The sequence below is a fragment of the Equus asinus genome, chromosome 26, assembly GCF_041296235.1.
Source record: "Equus asinus isolate D_3611 breed Donkey chromosome 26, EquAss-T2T_v2, whole genome shotgun sequence".
Classification (NCBI taxonomy): domain Eukaryota; kingdom Metazoa; phylum Chordata; class Mammalia; order Perissodactyla; family Equidae; genus Equus; species Equus asinus.
In genome coordinates, this window is record NC_091815.1 from 23,547,266 (window position 1) to 23,569,645 (window position 22,380).

The 22,380-nt window shown below is 56.8% G+C and overlaps 1 protein-coding gene across 7 annotated transcripts in view; it reads left to right on the plus strand.

Moving 5' to 3' along the window:
• Positions 1-22,380, plus strand: part of SIPA1L3 (signal induced proliferation associated 1 like 3) — a 260,408-nt gene that overhangs the window by 195,440 nt on the left and 42,588 nt on the right. For all 7 annotated transcript variants that reach the window (XM_044759866.2, XM_044759864.2, XM_070498190.1 and 4 more), the window contains 4 exons: positions 4,403-4,677; positions 11,187-11,438; positions 12,101-12,238; positions 21,467-21,594. In XM_044759866.2, the coding sequence (XP_044615801.2) occupies positions 4,403-4,677; positions 11,187-11,438; positions 12,101-12,238; positions 21,467-21,594 (793 nt within the window). The remainder of the gene's footprint in view (positions 1-4,402; positions 4,678-11,186; positions 11,439-12,100; positions 12,239-21,466; positions 21,595-22,380) is intronic.

Sequence of the window (22,380 nt, forward strand, 5' to 3'; positions counted from 1 at the left end):
GTCTCTGCTCCGGGCACGCAGACCTTTCCGTTTCCCAACTGTGCTCGGCAGGCGTCCAGCCTCAGGGCCTTTGCACTGTCTGTGCCCTCTCCCTGGAACGCTTTCTCTGACCCCCACATGGCTCATTCCCTCCACTCCTACAGGCCTTTAGTCACACGTCACCTTGTCAGTGAGACCTTGTTACCTAAAATTGCAAACCTTCCTCCCCGACTTGGCCCTGGGAATCTTCCCCCCACTTTCCCTGCTTTCATGTTCTCCGTGGCACCTCCCACTCTCTGACATGTATTCCTGTATTCATGGACCCTCACCATGTCCCCAGCACCCGGGCCAGCACCTGGCACACAGTAGACGCTCAGTGACCGTGTACGGAGTGTGTGCCCGCCTGCTGCGAGAAGGAACAGTTACGGAGGTTGACTGGCAGGCCCTGCCCAGCATCTTGCACGATCTTGCATTCCTTCCTTGCAAAAATCAAGAGAGGGAGATACCGTTTTCATCCCCACTTCACAGATAAGGAAACTGAGGCCCAGAGGGGCAAAGCGACTTGCCCAGGGCCCAGAGTGGGTTCAGTGCCTGGGTTCTTAGACATGAGCGCGTTCTTCCTCCCCAAATCCTGACAGCAGCTTGCATTCCTTGAGCAGTGACCATGCCAGGCACCGGGCCAGGGGACATTTTACCCACATCTTCCCTGTGCCACTCCATCCCACGCCTGCCCTGTGCCTACTGTTGGCGCGGGGCTTGTAGAGCACATCCCCACAGCCTCCTCAGTCTCAGTGCCCCGGGCCCGCCGAGGAGCCAGGAGGCTGGGAGTGGTGACAGAGACCGTCTTCTTAAACGATTCCTAACAGCGAGTCTCTCCCCTTGTGGAGGCCTCCAGGGTGAGGAGTCCACGCCCTCCCCCAGCAAAACGGGGACTCAGGCACCATGCATTTGTGAAGTTTTATGATGTGCCTGGCCTGGGCTGGGCAGTGCTGGGACGAAGCGGTGACCACGGTGGCCTGGGCCTGCCCTCTTGGGGCTCCCATCCGAGGCAGATGTTGAACAAGGAATTACAAGTGCCAGCAGGTCACAAAGGGGAGCGTCGGAGGCCAGGGGAACCTGTCATGGGGGGGCAGTCTTAGACTGGTGGGTGGGATGCAGCCCCAGACACATCTAATTAGTTCCGAAAGCAGCATTCAGGGGGTTTCACGGGAATCTTGCATTCTGGCCTGTCTTGAAAAGCTGGGGATTGGGCTCTGCTGGGCCTGGGTCTGCACGCGCCGTGGTCAGCTGAAGCTGAGTGCTGGGTGCCCGCTTTAGAGGGGGCCTGAGTGCACCATTTGGCCATGTCCTCCAGCCCATGTCCCACTGACATTCCCCACCAAGCGGCTGGGGGGCCTCCCCGAGGAAATGACTTATAAACTGAGACTAGAACGATCCATAAGAATCGTCCTGAAGAATGAGGGGGAAGTAAATAAAAGCATAAACGGCAGGGGGAGCAGCAGGGCGCACAGTGGCTGAAGGCACGAGCTCAGGAGTCGGATCTGCTCTGTGGCCTCGGACGGCGGTCAGCACCCCGTTTCCGCAGCTGTGAAATAGGCAGATTACTGGAACCTACCTCCTAAGTGAGATGTTAGCCTAATTGAGCTTATAAAGGGCCTGACCGGTGCCCGGCACACTAAGATCAGTCCCCAGGAAAATGAGCTTTGAGAGGGGGACCTGGGCCTGTGTGGCTGCATGACGCGGCCGAGGTTCCTTTGGCCTGGCTTGTGTGTTTGGGCTCAGAAGGTGCTCCCTGTGCCGGGGCTGTTCTGGGACCTCGTAAACATCGAGAATGGTTCTCCTCTTCGGGTGGTGCTTCCTTTAGTTTGTTACCAGAGCGAAGGGGACAGAGGTTCCAGGACGCTGAGAGACAGAGCAGCCAAGGAGTTAACCCGCCAGCTCGCTGTCCCCTGTTTAAGATGACGCAGAGCAGGTGTAGTGGGCCGTCACAGACCAGGCTCCTTAGAGAGAGCCTGAGAATCCCAGAGCTGAAGGAGGATGGGAGGTTCTTCTGGGAGGTGGCGCTTCGGCTGGTCGGGGCTGGCGGGGAAGCCCAGGGACTCCTGTCCTTTCTGTCTTGTGCTCCTCCTTTCGCTTCAATGTCGTGCTTGTCTGCGTGGTCAGAGTGGAGTCACTCCACATCCATCTTCCCGTCTGCGGGGAGGGAGAAAGCGTGAGCGAGGAAGGCAAGCCGTGTCATTTTTAAGAACATGAAGTAAAGCTTCCATCACTTCTGCCCGTATCCTGTGGGCCAAAACCAAGTCTTGTGTCCACACCCAGCTGTGAGGGAAGCTGAGAAATGTCGCCCCCAACTAGGTGACCCTGTGCCCATCAAAACTCTGATTTGCAGTGTGTGTGGGGGGGGTCTTACTCCTAAAAGGAAGGAGGGGAGATGGAGAACGGAAGGCAGTCGACGGCCCCTGCCGCGGCAGTGTCTGAGCTGGCCGGGCCTCTGGAAGGTCAGGCCCTCCCCGTCAGGACAGCCCGGACGCCCAGGGCTGTGTGGCCTCCTCAGTCACAGGCAGGGACACACAGCACTTTTCTCTGTAGCCCACAGCAAATTCTTTGCACACAAGGGTGACTGCTTCAAAGAATTGTGACTCCCAAAGCAGAGGAAATGGGCTAGGACAAAGCCAGTCACAACTTTCTCTTTCGAGGCACTAAATAGTAGGCTTTTCGTTCAAACCAGTTTTTTGAATTTTTATTTATGGAAAATTCCCAACATACACGAAGAAGAGGGACTCGCGTCATGGACTCCTAACCCCATCGCCAGCTTCCGCAGCTCAGCCCGTGGCCAGTCCTGTCTCTTCCCTTCCCTCCCGTTTACTTTGCAACAGATCCTACACATCCTATCATTTCATCTGTGAGCATTTCAACATTTATCTCCAAAACATGCAGACTCTTAAAAGAATAACTTTTGGCATTATCGTACATAAAGAATTAACAATAATTCCTTATTGTCATATAAATAAATGGTGCTATGAAATCAATTACTGGGTCTTAATTGGCAGTTTTCAAGGGTTGGATGGGAAAGAATAAAAGTGTCAGAGTACATCCAGTGAGTAAGGGTAAGTGTAAGTGCTGTTTTGGGGGACGTGGTTCCCGGCTTACACGTCCCCCCAGATTCTCCCCATCCAGATCAGGGACCACACAGATGGGACCACATCTTCAGGTAAGCCCTTCCCATCCAAACTCTCATTCCCTTCTGCCCGCTCAGGAATGGCATCGATCCGGAACGCGTGGACCATTTTGTGTGTATGGCTGTGTGTGTAAATGTGTGAATGCATAGCATGGCTTGTGACGTAGAATTCCTTCTTACTGTGGGTGGTGGTCAGTAAAGTGTGAAAGCCCCCGCTCTGATAGGCACCTGAAACAGCCTTTCTAGCCAGGGATAGATGGCTTCTCACGGGGAATGCGAACTGTCACGTGTTTTCTTTCCTTGATACGGTTCTAGGAAAGGACAGGCAGAGCGTGACGCAACTTCTGTAAGAGCCATAGCTTCTTAAGGTGGTCGTTCTATCCTAAGATGAGGAGGCATCCCTAAGGGCATGCTGAAGCACTGGTGCTTGTGTTTGGCAGGTCCTCGTATCTATGGTAGTACGTTATCCAGAGGAAAACCTTACACCTGTGAAGCAAGGAGTAAATTGGAGGCAAGACCCCATGTGTCTGGTCGGCTCCAGGTTGGGAGATCGGGAGTGAGTTTTGTGCCTCTAAAGATGATGTCATGAAGTAAAGAATACAGCGCGAGCCCCCAGCCTAGGAAAGATCCCAGGCTCGCTGGTCTGTTGTTTCTCGGCTTACTTTGGTTAAACATTCTGTCCGTCAGGATACGTGTTAGTGGCTGTAGCAACAAAGGTTTATCTCTTGCCCACACTACACGTCCATCTTAGGTTCAGCTGGGGCCTCTGCTCCACGTTGTTCTAACTCCGGGACCCCAGCTGGCCAGACCGCCACTATCTGGACTAGTCCCAGTGGCTGTGGCAGAGGGGAGAGGCTCCGGAGGGTCTCAGACTGGCAGTTAAGTGCCCCGGCCCAGAGGACGCACCAGTTCCTCTCACCACCCCTTGGCCAAAAAGGTCCCTGAGCCCACCAGCCACGAGCGGACCGAGAGTGCAACCCCGCTGTCCCCAGGGCAGAATGGAGGCGGGGGCATTTGGAGAGCGTGGCCTCTTCGGGTTAGTGAGCCATGTAGCTGCATTTCCACATCCCCCAGAGTCAGGAGTCCCCGCTGGGACTGGGAGGCTGTTTGTGCTCCTGTACACTGGCACCCCCAGGTGGGGGTCAGCAGGGTCTCTGGCCTCAGAGGAGGGAATCTGGCTGGGGGTCTTGCAAAAGAGCTGACCCGGAACAGCCTCTGAGGCTGGATCCCGCCTGTTGCCCGCAGGTGATGACCAATGGCTGGGAGACGGTGGACATGACCCTGAGGCGGAACGGGCTCGGGCAGCTGGGCTTCCACGTGAAGTACGACGGGACGGTGGCCGAGGTGGAGGACTACGGGTTTGCCTGGCAGGCTGGCCTCCGGCAAGGCAGCCGGCTGGTGGAGATCTGCAAGGTGGCCGTGGTCACGCTGACCCACGACCAGATGATCGACCTGCTGCGCACCTCGGTCACCGTCAAGGTGGTCATCATCCCGCCGTTCGACGACGGCACGCCCCGCAGGTAAGGGGGGCCCCTGCAGCCGGGAGCCGGGTGGGGTTGGCTGCTCCCAGAGTGCTGGCATGAGGCCGCCCCGACTCAGCTGGCACTCGAGGGCCTTTCTCACCCTGCAGACAGTGGTGATGGTAAAGGGGCTGGGGGTCGACGTTCATGGAACACTTACACAGGCCAGTTCTGGCTTGTGCTCTCCGTATGCAGGTTATCCTGTGTAACCACAACAGCCTCATGGGGTGGGCGCCCTTGTTAGTCTGAATCTTCTAGATGACGCACACCCCAGTAAAAGTCACCTGCCCGAGGGCGCACTGCACTTCATTCATTCATTCAGCTCACGTTTATGGAGCCCGTGCCATGTTCAAGCTCCGCTTGGAAGTGCTGGGGACACAGCAGTGACAAAGTGCCTGCTCCCTTGGGATTTGTGTTCTAAAGGGAGGAATGGGCAATAATTAAATAGATAAATGATGTGGGACCAGGCAGCGATGAGGTCTCAGGAGAAAATTAGAGCAGGGTAGAGAAAGGGCCTGTCGTGTGGCGGGAGAGCCCCTTATGGGTGGTCAGCGAGGGCTCCCAGGCGGAGGCGGCCATGTGGTTTTCCAGGCCAACAGGTCCCAGACAGGAGCCAGCCATCGCAGTCTCTGAGGCGCATGTGTGTGGGCACATCCCTGCAGCACAGGGAGGTAGTGTGGCTGGAACAGAGTGAGCAGGGGTGAGAGCTGGGAGAGGGGACGGGGCAGACATGGGGGGAGCATATGGACACGGTCATGAGCTTGGGTTTATTATTCCAGCATAGTGGGAAGTCAGTGGAGGGTTTGTTTCTTTCGTTTTGCTTCATCTCTCAAATGGAACCTTGCAAACATTCACAGTACACGGAGCCCCCTGTCCCGACAGTTACCAGCACGGGGCCAGTTTATTGTGTTTTGATCTCCACGTCTCCCCACCTGGGATCGTTTAAAGCAATCCCAGCCTCGGAACGTATCGCTCCCCACTCAGGACCTTTTTAAAATTATTGCTAAGTCAGTGTCACCCACCCCTCTCTTTAGCTTTCTGTTGTAGCAGAGAGATTGTTAACCAGGCTCCTCCCATTGCATCTGGTTGATGGGTCTCTTCAGGCTCCTTTTAATCTCTTAGTTTCTCCTCCCTCTTTTTTTTTCCTTGGCGTTTATTTTGGGAAGAAGCCAGGTCCCTTGTCCTTGAGAGTTTCCCACTTCTGGGTTTAGCTCTTTGCATCCCCGTGGTGTTCCCGAACCGGTTCCTCCAGCACACATACTTCCCGTAAACTGGAGTTCCATGTGGGAGCTTGATCTGATTCTGGCTAAAGTCCTTCTGGCAACAACACTTCCCGGCGTGTCCGTCAGGAGGCACCACGTGTCTGGTTCTCCCTCTGTGAGGGAGACTAAGGGCAGACAGAGGGTGCAGGTGATGGCGGCCCGCTCCATCGTCACACATGGCCCGCTCCATCGTCACACACGGCCCGCTCCATCGTCACACACGGCCCGCTCCATCATCACACACGGCCCGCTCCATCGTCACACATGGCCCGCTCCATCGTCACACACGGCCCGCTCCATCGTCACACACGGCCCGCTCCATCATCACACACGGCCCGCTCCATCGTCACACACGGCCCCCCGCCTGTCAGCGGCCGTTCGTGACCACTGCTAGATCCGGTATTTCATTGCGGGCCACAGATGAGCGATGCTCTCAGTTCTCTCTGTCCTCCTTCGTTGGTTGGCTGGAATTCTTCCAAAATGAGCTTTCCTTCAGTAACTCTCGGTGACTCTGAGACGTCATTGATGCAGAGAAGGCAGGATAAAGGCAGTGTTTAGAAGAATGAATGGCTACCCTAGCAACCTCCAGAGGTGACTGGAGACAGGTTCCGAGTGCTGGAACACAGCCGCACAGAGGACGGTCAAGGCCTTGGCCCCCGGGAGCTAATGGATGGATCGGGGGAGACAAACAGTAAACAAGGAAGCAGATAAGGTGATTTCCTGCTGCAGAAGCGGGAGGTGGCTGAGCGTGGTGAGAAAGCGGCTCCTTGGTGAGGTGGTCTGGGTTTGAATCTGGCTCTGCCTCTTTTTAACTGTGTCCCTGGGCAGGTGGCCTCCCCACTCTGTGCCTCGGTTCCTTCATTTGTAAAATGGGAAAGATGACAGATGCTTTCCCTGAAGGTGGTTGCGAGGTTGGAGAGGAGACTTGTCACCACGTAGGTCCGCATTGGGCCCGCAGGGGGCGCTCTAGAGTCACAGGGCATGAGGAAGATAAAGAGCCCGGCCTGACAGTGGACGCGTGGTCAGGGAAGGCCTGGGGGAGTGGGGAGCCATCACAAAGGCCCGAGGTGAGGATAGCGGCCCTTGATTGTGTGGCTAGAGCCAAGGGAGCCAGGAGGAGGGCAGGAAGTGAGGGGACCCCGAGAGTTTACGCACGTGACCTCACAGGGCTGATGTGATCCCCACTTCACAGATGAGAAAACTGAGGCTGGCGTGGCCCAGCCCCTTGTGCAGAGTTGTACAGCTAGGAAGCGGCAAAGCAGAGCTCAACCCACTTTGCCGTCTCCATCCTGCTCCGCGGCTCTGAGTGCGGTGCTCCCTCCCCGCTTCCTGGGTCCTTCTGCTCTGAACTTGGCGGGGGACAGTGTGGGCAGGCCTGGACTCTGCAGCCAAGGGCTTGGCCACCCCCACGCACGCCCCGGTCCCCCGACCTTTGGCGCCTCTTCCAGGGCCAGCTCCACCTCTGCTCGTAGCCACGGCCCAGCCACACCCGCTCCCAGCCCTGCAGCAGCAAGTCCAGCTGAGGTAACCCCCCCCCCCACCGGCGAGCTCCCTGCAGACCTCCTCTCCTTGCTCTGCACACACGCTCACACCCGCATGTGTGCACACGATGAGCCCGCTCGCCTGTCAGGTGACTGTCCCAAAATGTGTGCCCAAGAGGCCGGAAAGCCGCCCCTGGATCTGCAGGTAGGGACCCGCTGAAGCGAAGTCAGAGTGTGCAGGCTCCCTTCTCCGGCTCTGGGGCGACAGGCCAGGGAGGGTGTGACCAGACAGATGCGTTCCGCTCCCTGCCCTATTTAGGCGAAAGCCAGCATCCTGCTCCCGTTACAAGGCGGCTGCGAGACAGGGTCTCCCGTCTGCAGGGCTGGCGTGGGTTGGGACTTGCATGGGTTCTGTTGTTCCTCAAACGCAGAGGCGTCTGGCTGACCTCATTTGCAGAGCTGATAACCCCAGCTCTGCGTCCCGCCAGCCTCTCGCTGCAGCCCTAGCCTCCTGGCTCAAACGTCGCGGTAACGCGTGGGCACGGGCAGAGGGCTGTCACTGCCACCAGCGCGCTCTGCATGGTATGCGTCCAACCCCGTGCTCTCTAGAAACTGGGGAGAGTACAGGGGGTCGGCGCCCAGCCCCAGGCTGGGGTTCTCGAGTGAGCCCTGCACCACTGGGCCACAGCTGGGCCGGGCCAGGGAGCCAAGAGGACATCCCAGAGCCCCAGCTGAGATGTGTCATGGCGACCTGGGGTGCTGGAGCAGGCTCCAGAGGGGTGTTCTCATCTCACTGTGTGTCGCTGCCTGAGGGGGGAGGCGATCCCAGGATGCTTTTGTCCCCTTATGTTGGACTCAGGACCTCCGGTCGCAGGTCGGTAGCTCCTCCCCGAGAAGGGAACTTGAAACCCCACAAGTGAGCGAGTAGAAGAGGTGAGAGAGGAGCCGTGGCCCCCAGAGACTGGGCTGTCAGGAGTCAGGGAGCAAGAGCGGTCTGTGAGCCCAGCCCCCTCCCGCGCACGGCTCCCCACGCGCCCGAGAGGCAGGACAGAAGCCTTAGCGCAGCCTTGTTGGTAGAGAGAAGACGGGAAGCCTCTGAAATATCCATCCCTGGGGCTGACTGATGGCGCATCAGCCATGGGATGAGGAGGAATTGGCTGGTTAGGGACGATGAAGTGACTGCTGTGAGCGCCTGGTGAGAAATACTGTTAATTGAGGGGAAAGGAAGCCAGATGTGCACGGAGCTGTAGGGTGCAGTTTTTATGACTGTTTTAAGTTGTATTTCTTATCTGCGTAGAGTATTTCGGAAAGGATATGTAAGAAACTGGAAGCTGTGGTTGCTTGTGGTGGGTGAAACCATGGGACAGAGAGACAGGACAAGGACACTCTGTTGTTCCCCTTTCATCTTTGAAAACGATTCAAAAACTCAGTCAACAAACTGGGCTTTTCAGGCTTTTCCATGTGTCGAGATCATCCTGGGCAGCTCGGTAAAATGCAGACTCCTGGGCCCCGCCCCGAGGAGGATCCTGACTCAGAGCAGCCGAGGGGCCCAGGCTCGGCGTCCCCCTGCTGAGTGCGCAGGGTGACTTAGATGCTGGGCAGGAGCTGGTTTCCGAGCCCGCAGCTGGGTGTGGTTGGACCTCAGCAGCTGGAAGGGAGGCTTGGGCCTCTGAGCGTGTGGGAGCCGCAGGTAGCTGTGGGCGGAGGTGGCTGGAGGTGGCGACAGCATGCATCAGCTCTGTTCCTTAGGTGGTGGCGTGGCCTGGCTTTCTCCTGATGCTCCCAGACTGCCCACACCCGCCTTGTTCTACAGATTAGGAAACAGGTTCCAGGAAGGAGATCCCTTCCCCATGGCCACCCGGCCCAGGAGCCCTGGCTCGCCACCCCTCTGAGCTGCCTTCAAGATGATGAGATGCTGTGGCCCTCCTTGAGGTCATGCTCAGGGGCTTCTGGCCAAAAGTGAAGCTGTCAGTAACTGGAGGAGACGTTGGGGACCCAAGAAATCTGCCCACTGGTCCCCACAGCACTGTACAGTGGGCCAGTGGGCATGGTGGCTAACATGGGCTTTGGAGTCAACTTAAATATACTTAAATCCAGTTTCCACCTCTACGGCTGTGTGACCTTGGGCAGGTTACTTCACTTCTCTGTGCCTCAATTTACTTCTCTCTAAAATGTGACGCGGTAATCAGGTCTCCCATTACTAGCAACAGAACCAACCCAAACGTGTTGAAGCAAAAGAGGAACTTAACTGGCTTATGTACCTGACAAGACCAGGGGACGGGCACGATTTAGCTGTGGCCGTATGCAGGAGCTCAGGCGCCCTCACGAGGAATCTCTCCCATGTGTCCCCTTTGCTGGGTCGCTGTTGTCCTCAGGCACTCTCCCCTCCTCAGAGCTCCAGGCTCAGGTCTCCCCAGCTCAGCAGCCCCAGGGACGTAGATCTTTGCCCCCAGCGGTTCCGGATCAGGTCCACAACTGATGCTACTGTCTCTGATTGGCCTTATCGGCCACCTGCCCATCCTGGGCCGGGCGGTGTGTCTTGGGAGAGAGGAGTTACTGATTGGCCAGGCCTGGGTCACGTGCTCATACCTGGAGCCAGGAAGTGAGGTGAACCCCCCCCCCGCCCCCCAGAGCGCACAGACCTGTTCTCACGAGACGGGGTGCGGAAGCCGGGCGGGCGGACGCGGTGCGTGCACTGCCTGGGGGCCGTGTGGTGCCTTCCTTCACACGCCTGGCCTGCTGTGTCCCCGGGCTCTGTTGGCCATCCGTATTGTTGTCATTCCTCGCCTGGTACCTGGTGAGGCGTGAGCACCTGCCAACCCAGAGAGAGAGCCAGGAGGAGCTGCCAAATGTCGGCTCCCACTCACACTCCGGGGGGCACAGTGGGGCAGGCCCTGTGCAGAGCGCCTCCCTGGGTCACCTTCTCATGACTCCTGAGCAGCTGTGTCCTGGGCCTACGGCCTCCCAGCCACCAAGCCCATCAGGTCTTTTGCCGGGTGGCCCTGAAAGTTCCGTGGGCTGCAGGCACTCAGGAGAGCCACAGAGGGTCACCTCGACGGGAGCAGGAGAGCTTCCAGGCCCAGGGCTCCTCCGAGCTCGGCTCCCACAGCCGCTGGGAGGTGGCTTTTGTGAGCACGGCCCCCTCCTCGGGCTCGGAACCCCCACCCGTGCTGCGCTGCAGCCGCGGTAGAGAGTGCCAGCCAGCGCGCGGAGCCCCCGCCTCCAGCCCGAGCCTGTGCTTGTGCAGCCTGGTCTTGGGGGAGCCACAGGCCCTTCTGCATCTATTTCAAGGTTCTGGATTTTGTGGCTTTTTTTTTTTTTTAACCACCCTGCAAAGTAGGTCACCTGCTCCTCTTCCAGCTGCCTTTGAGCTTCTTCGGAACAAGGCAGATACTATCCTTTGATTCCAAGGGCATCCGCCTTTCTGGCCCTGAGGACTGCTAAGGGGGGCCGAGCCAGGCCATGGGGGACAGTGGCCGGCTTGAGGCCTGGGTCAGGGAGAGGAGAAGGGAAACGAGAGACAGAGAGGAGAGGCGAGGAGAGGAGCTAGAGAGGGCCGGGCAGTCAGAGTCCCTGATGTGCCCCGTCCCGGGTGAGGACTCTGAAACTGGTGAGTTTCAGACCAATTTCAAGGGTCTCTACGCGGCCTTGAAAACGGGCCATCACCGTTCAGACTTGACCGGGCAGTCCCAGCCCCGTGTTCTGGGGCTCAGGCACGTGCGCTGGTGGGCCAGGGCCTTTCCAAGTAACGAGGTTTCTCTTCCAGGGGGTGGCCGGAGACCTATGACATGAATACCTCGGAGCCCAAGGCAGAGCCGGAGAGCGTGACCCCCGGGGGCCGGCCCCCATACCGCAGCAATGCTCCCTGGCAGTGGAGCGGGCCCGCATCCCACAACTCGCTGCCAGCCTCCAAGTGGGCCCCGCCAGCCACCCCCGGCCACGCCCAGTCCCTGAGCCGGCCCCCGAAGCAGCCCCCTGTGGTCCCCTTCCGGGAGCCCCAGCCCCTGCACAGCAAGAGGTAAGGTCACCCCGTCATCTCCCTCCCACCCTTCGCCCTTCCCTCCCTCCTCTCTCCCCAGCCTCTTCCTCTCCGCAGCCCCCTCCTTCCTCCTTCTTTGTGCCTCCTTCTTTCCCTCCCTGACTCGTCCAAGGGCCCAGGGCCGGGAGTGCAGCCACCACGCCACGTGCAATGAGAACTTTCTGTTTCCTGAGAGGTCGGGGACTGAAAGCACACCATTTAGGACGGTAACTGCTCTGGGGGGGCAGGGAAGGGGGACAGGAGCCACCCACAGGTGGGGGTGTGTTGCCGCCCTTCTGTTCTGGGGTTGGCTGGTGGCTTCAGGGAGTTCGTTTCATTATGACGACATACAACTTACAGATATTCCTTTGAATCTGTTAAAAGATAAGGAAAATTTTCCAGAAAATGAGGGAATCCAGCTTGCAGAAGCTCGTCTCGCCTCGTCCCTGGAGCGGGCGAGAGCGTCTTGGGCAGTGTCCGGGGGAGCAGGCCGGCACAGAGTCCTGGTTCCCGCTGCCCTGTGCCCTGCAGCTCTGTCATCCCCGGGGGGTGGGCACGTGGCAGGTGGTTGGGCCGGAGGGAACGGCCTGGTCTGTCCGTCCTCTGTGGGGAGAGGGGTGGCCTCCACACTCACCCCTGGCCTCCTCCTGTCTCTGTTGCAGGCCTGTCAGCTTCCCAGAGACCCCTTACACAGCATCACCAGCAGGGGCCGACAAAGTCCCTCCCTACCGGCAGCCTTCTGGGAGCTTCTCCACCCCTGGCTCAGCCACCTACGCAAGATACAAGCCATCCCCAGAAAGGTCAGAGTCTCTTCATCTTCCAATTAAGGAATCTGGTGAAATCTGGGGATCCTTCTTCTGCAGGAAACGCACATACCCCACAAGTTTATTTGCCATTTTATGGGGTTTCTAGATCTCTGCAGGTCGTCAGAGGGCCAACAGGAGGACTGGCTGTGTCTCCTAAGATTTAGGGCCAAGCGACTCAGGCAGGGCTCACCGTAGGCTTTCCTTGCAGCAAAATTTTGGTTATCATTTTCTTTTTTGTTTTTCTTTACTTTTTTTTGTTTGTTTGTTTGTTTTGCTGAGGAAGATTTGCCCTGAGCTAACATCTGTCTCTAACCTTCCTCTTTTTGCTTGAGGAAGATTCACCCTGAGCTAGATCTGTGCCAGTCTTCCTCTACTTTGTGTGTGGGTCGCTGCCACAGTGTGGCTGACAAGGGGTGTAGGTCCATACCCACGATCTGAACCCAGGCCACCAGAGCAGAGCATGCCAAACTTTAACCACTACACCACAGGGCAGCCCCGGTTGCCATTTTCTAGACAGCTGTATCACTTGTTTGAGCAAGACCATCTGCCTTCCAGCACGGCCATTCATCTAACTCTCCGGCCCCGCTTCCCGAAACCAGGCCACCAGCATTACCCCATTTTCATGGCCTTTTACGCTTCAGTCCTGCCCCCTTGAATCCTCCGCCAACCTGGCAGCCTGAGGGATCTTCCCAACTCCTCCATGGCTCCCCAGGGCCCTCCCAATAAACCCAGACTCTCCAGGTTGCTCTCCAGCTGCCTCAGCTCCTCTGTTCCCCTGTCCTCGAGCCCGAGCTGTGGGCCTCGTCTGGATGCCTCCCTTCCTCCTCCCCCTCCTGCGGTCCATCCGTTCAGTCTTCAGAGCGTCTCTACCCCGTCCCCCCCATCGCTCTGGCTCCTGCCTGGGCCCCGGCCTTCGTCTCACCTCTGGTCCACCCTCCACAGCGGCCAGAGGGCTCTTTCTGTATCTGGCCACACCTGTCCCCTGCTCCAGACCCCTCTCGTGCATCTGAGAGCCCTCAGGACACAGCCTGCACGCCTCCCCGTGGCCAGCAAGGCCCTGCCCGCCTCGCCAGCCGTGTGTGGTGCACACATCAGCCACGCTGGCCGCTTCCAGTCTCCTAAGCAGGCTGTCGGCATTTCAGAGCCCTCCTCATGTTCTTCCCTCCTCCTAGAAGTTCTTCATTCTTTTCACCCCACACCCCCCGACCCTGCCAGCTCGAGCACTGGTGCTCTTCCTCCAGGAAGCCTGCCCTGAACCTCCCCCGGCACTCGGGGAGGTCTGTGCCCTGCCCCTCGCTTCCCTGTGTGTTTCCCGACCGTGGCCGTGAGCGCTCTCCATTCTGTTAGCCCAGTTGTGTGTGTGTGTGTGTGTGTGTTACACGCATGCGTGCTCTTGAGAGCAAGCCCTCTCCCCAGGATCTAGGCTTCCCGGTCCATCTTTGCGTTACCGTCATGCAACACGGGGCCTGACACATGGTGAATCCTTGGTATGTGTGTGATGAAAGGATGGAGTGAATTTGTTTCCTTAAAGCCCCTGCCGTGAGGCCGGGGATCAGTGCCCTCAGCCAGTGGGCCTGCCTCTGAAGCACCCGGAGGGAGGGCTGGTCGACATCCAGATGCCTGGGCCCCACCCCCAGCTTTCTGGCTTGGTCGGCCTGGGGCAGAGCGTGCGATGCCAACATTGCCGTCCAGGGAACACTCTGAGAGCTGCCCCACTAACCATCGTTTGATCGCAAGCCTCTGCTGTAAAACCAGGGGAAACGTACCCCCTCTCTCCTCTTCTGGTAGCTGCCAGTCAGCTTCCTGTCAGCACGGGCTCTCCAGGGCTTCTGTGTGCCATGTGCCGGGAGAAATGCTGGAGCTGCCCACTCACCGGGGCTCCGCGGGGCAGAGCGCTGACTGGTGGAGAGAGGGTCTTAGAAGGGATGTGCACCCTGAGGAAAGCGCTCAGACTCAGGCCCTGGAGGAGGGAGCCTGCCACCCTGGAGGTCTAGGCTGACTGCTGGAGGAGGTGACATTCGTGCAGGGCTTTGAGAGATCAGTAGGAGTTCGCTGCAGAGAGGAGGAAGGACGTCATTCCAGACAGAGCAGAGGCCACAGACGTGAATGAGCCAAAGGGTGTGGAACTCGGGAGGAACCAGAGGAGCATGGGGGCTGCAGGGCGCAGAGACCCCTGGGCAAGGGCTGCAGGGCAGAGGCTGGATGTGGCAGGTGGCCCGAGAACAGAGGTGGCGGGGATGACGCTACTGCTGCCCCAGGGAGCTTTCCTTTTTTTTCACTTCAAAGTCTTGGTGTCCCACCTTTATTATTATAATTTTGAAATAATTATAGATACACAGGAAATTGCAGAGAAATGTACAGGGAGGTCCATGGACCCTTCATGCAGCCCCCCAATATTAACATCTTGTGTAACTGTAATCCAAGACCGAGCAAGACGTGGACCTTGGTGCGATCCGTAGAACGCATTCAGAATTTACCAGTTACGCATGCACACGCGTGTGTGTGTGGCTCTGTGCAGTTTTGTCACGTGTGTAGTCTTATGTAACCCCCACAGTTAAGACACTCTGTTGTATAATCACCACGAAACCTCTTCCTGCCACCCCATTATGGCCACACCCATCCCTCACCCACCCCAGCCCCTGGCACCCATTCATCTGTTCTATCTCTCTTTAATTGTTGTTTCATGAATGTTATTATATAAGAGGAATCTTATCGTATGTATCCTCTTGAGGTTGCTTTCCACTCAGCATAATTTCCTTGGCGTTCATCCAACTTGTCGCCCATATCTGTAGTCGATTTCTTTCTGCCACTGAGTGCGTTCCATGGTGCAGAGGTACCAGAATTTGCTAACCATTCACCGTTGAAGGATGTTTCGGTAGTTTCTGGGCTTGGGCTATTATAAATACTTATGCTCTGAACACGTGTGAAAATAAGTGTTCATTTCTCTGGGATAAATGCCCAGGGATACAGTTGCTTGCCAAGTTGAGGAAACCACCTCAGTGTCCATCAGTGGAAGAATGGCTAAATGAAATGTGGCACATTCCCGCAGTGGAGTATTATTCAGCCCTAAAAAGAGGAAATCCTGCCATCTGTGACGACGTGGATGGACCTGGAGCGCATTACGTTAAATAAATCAGACAGAGGAAGAGAAATACTGTATGGTATCAGTTACATCTGGAATCAGGAAAAAAGTTGAACTCAGAGAAACAGAGCAGAGTGGCGGTTCCCCGGGGGCGCGAGTGGGACGGGGAGTGTTGGTCCAGGGTACAGACTCTGAGTCATGAGATGGATTAAGTTCTGAGGGTCTCGGGAACAGCACTGGGATTATAGTTAATAAAGCTGCAGCATATACTTAAAATCTGCCAAGAGAGTAGATCTTAAGTGTTCTTACCCAAAAAAGGGTAACTGTGATAGATGTGTTAGTTAACTGGGTTGTGGTAATCATTTCACAGTGTAGACGTATATCAAACCGTCACATGGTGCACTGGGAATATATTACAGTTTTATCTGTCAGTGATGCCTCAGTAAAGCTGGGGTGGGGGTGGCTCTAAGTGCTGCTTGGCAAGTGGAGGGCAGGGTTACTGCCCCGAAGGGCTGGCCGACCCTCTGTGTTGCGTATAGAGAAGTGTTTAGAAAAAAAAAGAATACCACTGCTTACTGTGTGGTAAGTCCGTGTTTAGTTTTAAAAGGAACTGGCAAACCACCCTCCGGAGCGGCCGGAGCGTTTCCCATTCCCACGGCAGTGAGGAGCCATCCACTTTCTTGGCATCCTTGCCCCTGTTAGTCTCATTGCAGTTTTTTGTTTTGCCCATTCCGATAGGTCTGTAATGGTGCTCATTGTGTCTCTCGAACAGCTAATGACGATGAACATCTTCCTGGCTTATTTGCCAACTGTGTGTGTCTTGAGTGAAGTGTCTGTGCCTGGTGTTGGCCATCTTCTCATTGGATTCAGTGTTTTTCAGTGTTGGAGAGTTCTTCGTGTCGTCTAGATACAAGTCTTTCATCAGATATATGATTTGCAAATGTTTTCTCCCAGTCTTTAGTTCCTTAACAGGGTCCCTTTTTTTTTTTTTTTTTTTTGGTGAGGAAGATTGGCCCATCGGCCCTGAGCTAACATCTGTTGTCAATCTTTTTGCTCAAGGAAGGTTGTTGCTGAACTCACATCTGTACCTATCTTCCTCTGTTTCGTACATGGGACACTGCCACAGCATGGCTTGATGACCAGTGCATGGGTCCACACCCAGGATCCAAACCCACAAACCCCAGGCTGCCAAAGCAGAGTGCGCGAACTTAACCACTACACCACCGGGCCGGCTCCAACAGGATCTTTTGCAGAACAGAAGCTTTTAATTTTGATGAAGTCCAAATTATTTTCTTTCTTTTACGGATCGTGCTTTTGGTGTTAAGTCTAAGAACTCTTAGTCCTGAAGATTTTCTCATGTTTTTTCCTGAAAATTTTATTGTTTTCCATTTTTACATTTAAGATGATGATCCATCCTGAGTTAATTTCATTCAGTTAATTTTTGCATAAGGTGAGAGGTTAGGGTGAAGTTCCCTTTTTTGCCTACAGATGTCCGTTTACTGAGAAGGCTCTCCCTCCTCCACCACATGGCCTTTGCTCCTTAAAGCGAAAATCCGTTGGAAGGAGACATTAATTGGGCACATTTGTGTGGGTCTGTTTCTGGTTCTCCAGTCTGTTCCATTGATCTGCATGTATGGTCTCAGCGAGTGCTCCCAGCGGCTCCCCGAGTAGGTGCTTCATTATCCCATTTCACGGAGGGGAAACTGAGGCTCGACAAGGTGAATCCTCTTGGCCAAGGTCACTCTTCCACGAAGTGGCAGAGCCAGGCATGTGACTCAGGGGGCTGACCCTGATCCCAGAGCTGTGCTGCCTGCCCAAAGGGCTCTGAGCGCATCCTCCGAATCCAGGCGACATGCACTGTCCCTGATGCGGTCCCTGCCCACAGCGACCCTCGGTGGCTGTGATTCTGTGTTTCCGGCTCTCTGGCATTGACAAGTGGAAACATAGCAGTTTTTCCTGGGCCTCTCGCTCTTCCCTGCCCACCCGTCCCTTCCCAGAGCTCCAGTGGAGCCTGGCTCTGCTCTCCGCGGCCCAAGCCTCCGCGTTTTTATCTCTGTCCGTAGCTAGCTTCCAAGCTTTGCCAGATATCCCTGGCAAAGCTCATCCCCGAAACCCCCAGAAGTGTCTTTCCTAGGCTGTCACCAGCCTGTGGTAAGAGGCCTGGGAGCAGGTCGGGCTGCCTCGGTGGCCTTAGGCCTCAGCTCCGTAACCCTGTTCCTGCTGCACAGTTGCCCCCTGACATCCTGGAGACTGTGTGACGCAAGCCGGACCTTTCCGCCTCTGGGCTCCTCTGTCTCCTGCTGAAGGCTTCTCCTTGCCAGGCTTTTAGGAGCACAAAGGCCCTTGTGGACAGAACCTATCCCGTGGCCCATCTCAAACTTACTGAAGGACAAGGTGGCGAGATGGCCTGCCCTGTGAGCCAGTGGCCTGCCCCGTGAGCTGTGAGCATGGGCGGGTGGCTTCGCCCTGCGCGTCTGCTCACACATGGAACGTCCGTGTCCGAGCGGTGCTGAGACCAGTGCTGCCGAGAGGAGGGCCTGGGCCAGCGGCTGGTGACAGAGGCTGGCGGTCGCTGGCTGCCCTCAGGAGTTTGCCCCTTTGCGTGCAGGATGGGCAGACCGCACTCGGGACAGCATTAAGACAGATCATGTGCCTGGCTCACCCAGCCTGCAGGGCCAGACCAGGCCCCAGACCCTGGCTCATCAGATTGCCTAGTTGGCTTTTTTTCCCCTCTGTATTTTTCTGTCAGCTCCTTAAAGAGTGGTACCGCAGTTAGGAGGCATTTGGCTCTCTGTGAGAGAAAACCTAACTCAAGAAGGCGTGAAGGGTCAGCCCTGGTGGCCTAGTGGTTAAGTTCGGTGCATCCGCTTTGGTGGCCTGGGTTCAGTTCCCAGGTGCACACCTATACCACTCACCAGTGCCATGCTGTGGCAATGGCTCACATACAAAAAGAAGATTGGCAGCAGATGTTAGCTCAGGGCAAGTCTTCCTCAGGAAAAAAAAAAAAAGAAGAAGAAGAAGGCATGAAGCATTGGAGGGATTTATCATCACATAATAAGAAGTCCCGAGATGTATGGCTGGTTAAATTCTGCAGGGCAGTCCTCAGGGACCTGGCTGCACTCGTGACCCATGATGGCTTCTGTGGTCCCAAGAAAACCAGTGCCCTTCAGAGGAAGACAGAAGAGCTTCTCTTTGCTTTTGAGAGTGAAGGGACTGGGTCGCTTGCCCATCCCTGAACCAAACCTGGCAAGGTCGCCTACATGACTGTCTTAAACCATCAGGACTGACTCCAGTCACCTGGCAGAAGGATGCCTGCCAGAGCAGAATCGGGGCTCCACCTGCAGGGACGCGGCAGCTGAGGGCTGCTGGCATGGCAGCCCACGATGGCCACACCGTCCTTCCACCCTCTCCCCAGTCAGCCTGTGCTTCACCCGTCCTTTGGTCCATGATCGGTGTGGGAGAGTGACTGCAGGCTGGAGCCCTGCCCTCAGGAGAGGCCTGTGCCCTCGTTCGTGTCTGTCCTGGCCGTTTCCTCTGTGCCGCGTGGGATTAGGTTTGCCTTCATGATACAGAAAATGTTGATTCAGATGAGACAGTTACTTCCTCCCGTGTTGTCAGGGAGCCAGTCTCCCCGTCGCCGATGCTCTGCCGTCCTTGGCCTACGTCCTCCTGGTCTTCAGCCTGGAGGAGAAGATGAGGCAGAGGCACCAGAGCGCACTTCCAGAGGTTTCCTGGAAGTCACGTCACGGGCAGCACTTTTATCTCATTGACCGGAACTGCAAGGGAGCCTGGGAAATGTAGTCCATTGACTGATGGCATTGCTGCCCTGGGTGCAGTTGGGATTCGGTGGCAAAGGCGGGGAGGGGAGGGATCTCGGGGGAGCCGCATGCAGCACCTGCCCCTCCTACCTTCCTCTTTCCTCTGGCTGACCCCAGCCGCTGCTGCCGTTTTCCTTTCGTGCTCGGGATTTGATGGAGAGACTTTGAGAAAATGGAACGAGCACATCAACACTTCCATTTCCAGCTATGGAGGAGCCACACTTTACCAGGCAGTTGGCTGCGAAGTCAGCCGGTCAGCTGAAGATTGCTTATGCTTTTGTCGTCCTGGCTCTGTCTTCCTTTCCGGGAGGCATCAGAGGTGATGTCTGGGAGGGGGGATGTTATGTGTTTTCTTGGCAGGTGAGCAGAGACGAGTTTTCAGAAAGTCCAGTGTGTCTCTGAAGCCGCCCTCTGCTGCCCTGGAGGCGTTTAGAGTCAGTCTTTGCGGAGACCGCCTGGCTTGGGGCTGGCGGGGTGACCCTGAAGAAGTCGGCTAACTCCTCTTTTGGATGTCGGGGGTCCCACTGCATCACCCTCCCAAGTGGCAAGTGTAGACACAAGCAGCCAGACGAGTGATCACCATATGGGCTTGACTCGTCGAGGCTCAGGAACGCCACAAAGTACGGGGCCTGTGTCGATGGGGTGCTTCTGGCTGCAAGGAACCGAGATATGGCTGGCTCAAGCATTGTAGGAATTTGTTATCTTACAGGACAGGAGGCTCAGCGGCAGGGCAGGCCCGGGGAGGGTTAAGGCAGCATCTCGACTACTTTACCGAGGGCCGGGTTCCTGCCACCTCCCCTCTTCACCCGCAGCCATGACCTCATCCTCAGACTGGCAGCCGGAGGCTGACAGCAGCTCGCGGTGTTCTGCCTGGACCAGCAACGCCCAGATGAAGAAGAGAGGCCATCTCTCTTAGAAGCAAGAGACTTTTGTAGCCAATTTCTCCCATATCAGTCAGGTTATGCCAGGTGACAAGCACCTGAAAATCTCAGTGACTTAAATTGACAAAGGTTTATTTCCCTCCCAGGGTGCAGCTCCACTGCTGGCTGGCAGGGGACGTCTCAGAACCCAGGCCACCGGGGCAGCCTCCATCTCCGAGTCACTTCCCTCACGGCTCATTGACGAGAACCAGCCGCACGGCCCCCCCACCTATCTCAGGGGTCCCCTCCTACCATATGCTTGCCAGGGGAAAAGCCAGAAATATTTTGTGGGAATCTGAAAAACTCACACCCTCTCACATCTCATTAGCCAAATTGTGTTATTGCCTGTGCCCAAACCAAGCCAGGGCGGGGAGCAGGGTTTCTGGCATGACTGACTCTGAGCTGAGGTGAACGGACGTTGGGAGGCGCCCAGAGGATTCACGTCAGGGCATGGAGGATGCTTCCGGGGGGTGAGGCCACGGGGACCCCTCCTCCGTTCGGTCTCTGCCCTGGCCTGTGGGTGAGCAGAGCCAGCCTCCCGGAGAGTCTGTCTGGGAGACGACTGTTTCCTCCGCTCTGCGACCCTGTGAGGTGGAAAATGTCATTATCCCATTTTTCAGATGGGAAAACTGCAGCTCACCTCGACGAGGCTTGCGGACCAGGGTCACATGGCTTGCAAGGCGGAACTGGGGTTTGAGCCCAGATCTGCCTCGCTGTGAGGCGTGAGCACACAGCTGTGCCCTCCTCCGGCAGAGGGACGCGCAGAGCTCTGGCCCGTGGGCCCATTGTCCCAGCTCGCCTGTGTCGTATCAGCATCAGGCCCAGTGCTGGGCACCCTGGATGTCATTCAGTTCTATAGGGAAAGGCCTACTGTGACTGCCTCTGACAGCTAGGGAAACTGAGTCTCCAGGCTAGAAAGTGACTGTCTGTCCCTGGCTGGACAAGAGGTGGTGGTGAGGGTTGAACCCCATCCTGCCCGGCTCCAGGCCTCCTGTGCCTGTAAACACTCCTTATCCTGCTCTGCTCCACCCGAGAAAGGGGGAGCCCAACAGGCCCCGGGGGCTGCTGACAACAGCTCACCCCGTTTTGCAGCCAAGAAACAGGATCCCCCAGGAGCCCACGGGTAGGGCGGTGGCCCCAAGTGGCTCCTGCCCCTCCTTCCTTGAGGACCCGCCTTGCCCTGCGCTCCCTGCCACCACCAGCTCCCTGGCGGGAGTCCCAGGCGAGACTCATTCCTGACCCTCGGTTAATAGCAGGTTTCCAGGCTTACTCATCCAGCCTTGCTTTCTCCTTCCTCGCAGAGCCTCCTGTGCGTAAACCCCCCAGTGGACAAGCCCGAGGCTCAGGTGGTTTTGACACAGCCGTCCTCACCCCGCCTGTGCCTCCTCTCACTCCCCTGCAGGTATGCGGCCGCGCCTCACCCACTGCTGTCTTTTGATCCCCACTTCGGCCACGATGGGACGTCCAGCGGTGACTCCTCCTCGGGCGGCCTGACCAGCCAGGAGAGCACCATGGAGCGCCAGAAGCCAGGTAAGGCCCCCCCGGGCCAGCCGTGCCCACCGACCTCGCCCTGCACACCCCTCCCTTACAGTCTGACGGGGGACGCCCCTCGCCTGTCAGTCACGGATAAAACACACAAAAGCTGCAGGAGCCACACATGAGACTAGAGAGGTCACCCGGGAGAGCCGTGGGGACCTGTGAGCCGGGTCCTGATCCATCCAGACGGCCTCAGCAGACAGCCTCTGCCAGCACTGTCAGTCAGCAGCCAGAGCACAGATGTGTGACGTGGGGTGGTGATCACCAGGAGACAGCGATGAAAAGGACTAAAAGCGGTGCTCTCAGGAGGACGGTGTTGTGAGGCTGTTCCTTCCATAAGCCTCCGGTGCTGTTTTCCAACTGTTACAGACGAACAGCATATGCTGAGCATCCTGTGTGATACCATCACAAAGTGACGCACCCGCGTTCCACACCCAGCCTCCCAAGAGCCCCCATGCCCCTCCCAACCAGCACCCCGAGGGCCCCCCACTCCTGCTCCTCACAGCCAAACCCAGTCCTGCCTGGTGCTGAAGTTTATGGGCTGCAGGCTCCGCCGGCTGCATCATGTGTGTGCAGCTGGCTGCTGGGCTCAGTGTTGTGTCCGTGAGAGTCATCCGCGGGACAGTGTGTAGCAACGCGGTTTCTGAGTAGCGTTCTATTGGATGAATGGCCCACCGTTTATGACTCTGCTCTAGTGTTGATGGGCGTTTGGGTTGTTTCCAGTTTGGGGCTGCTTAGAATAGTGCCACTGGGGAATATTCTCACACATGTCTTTTGATG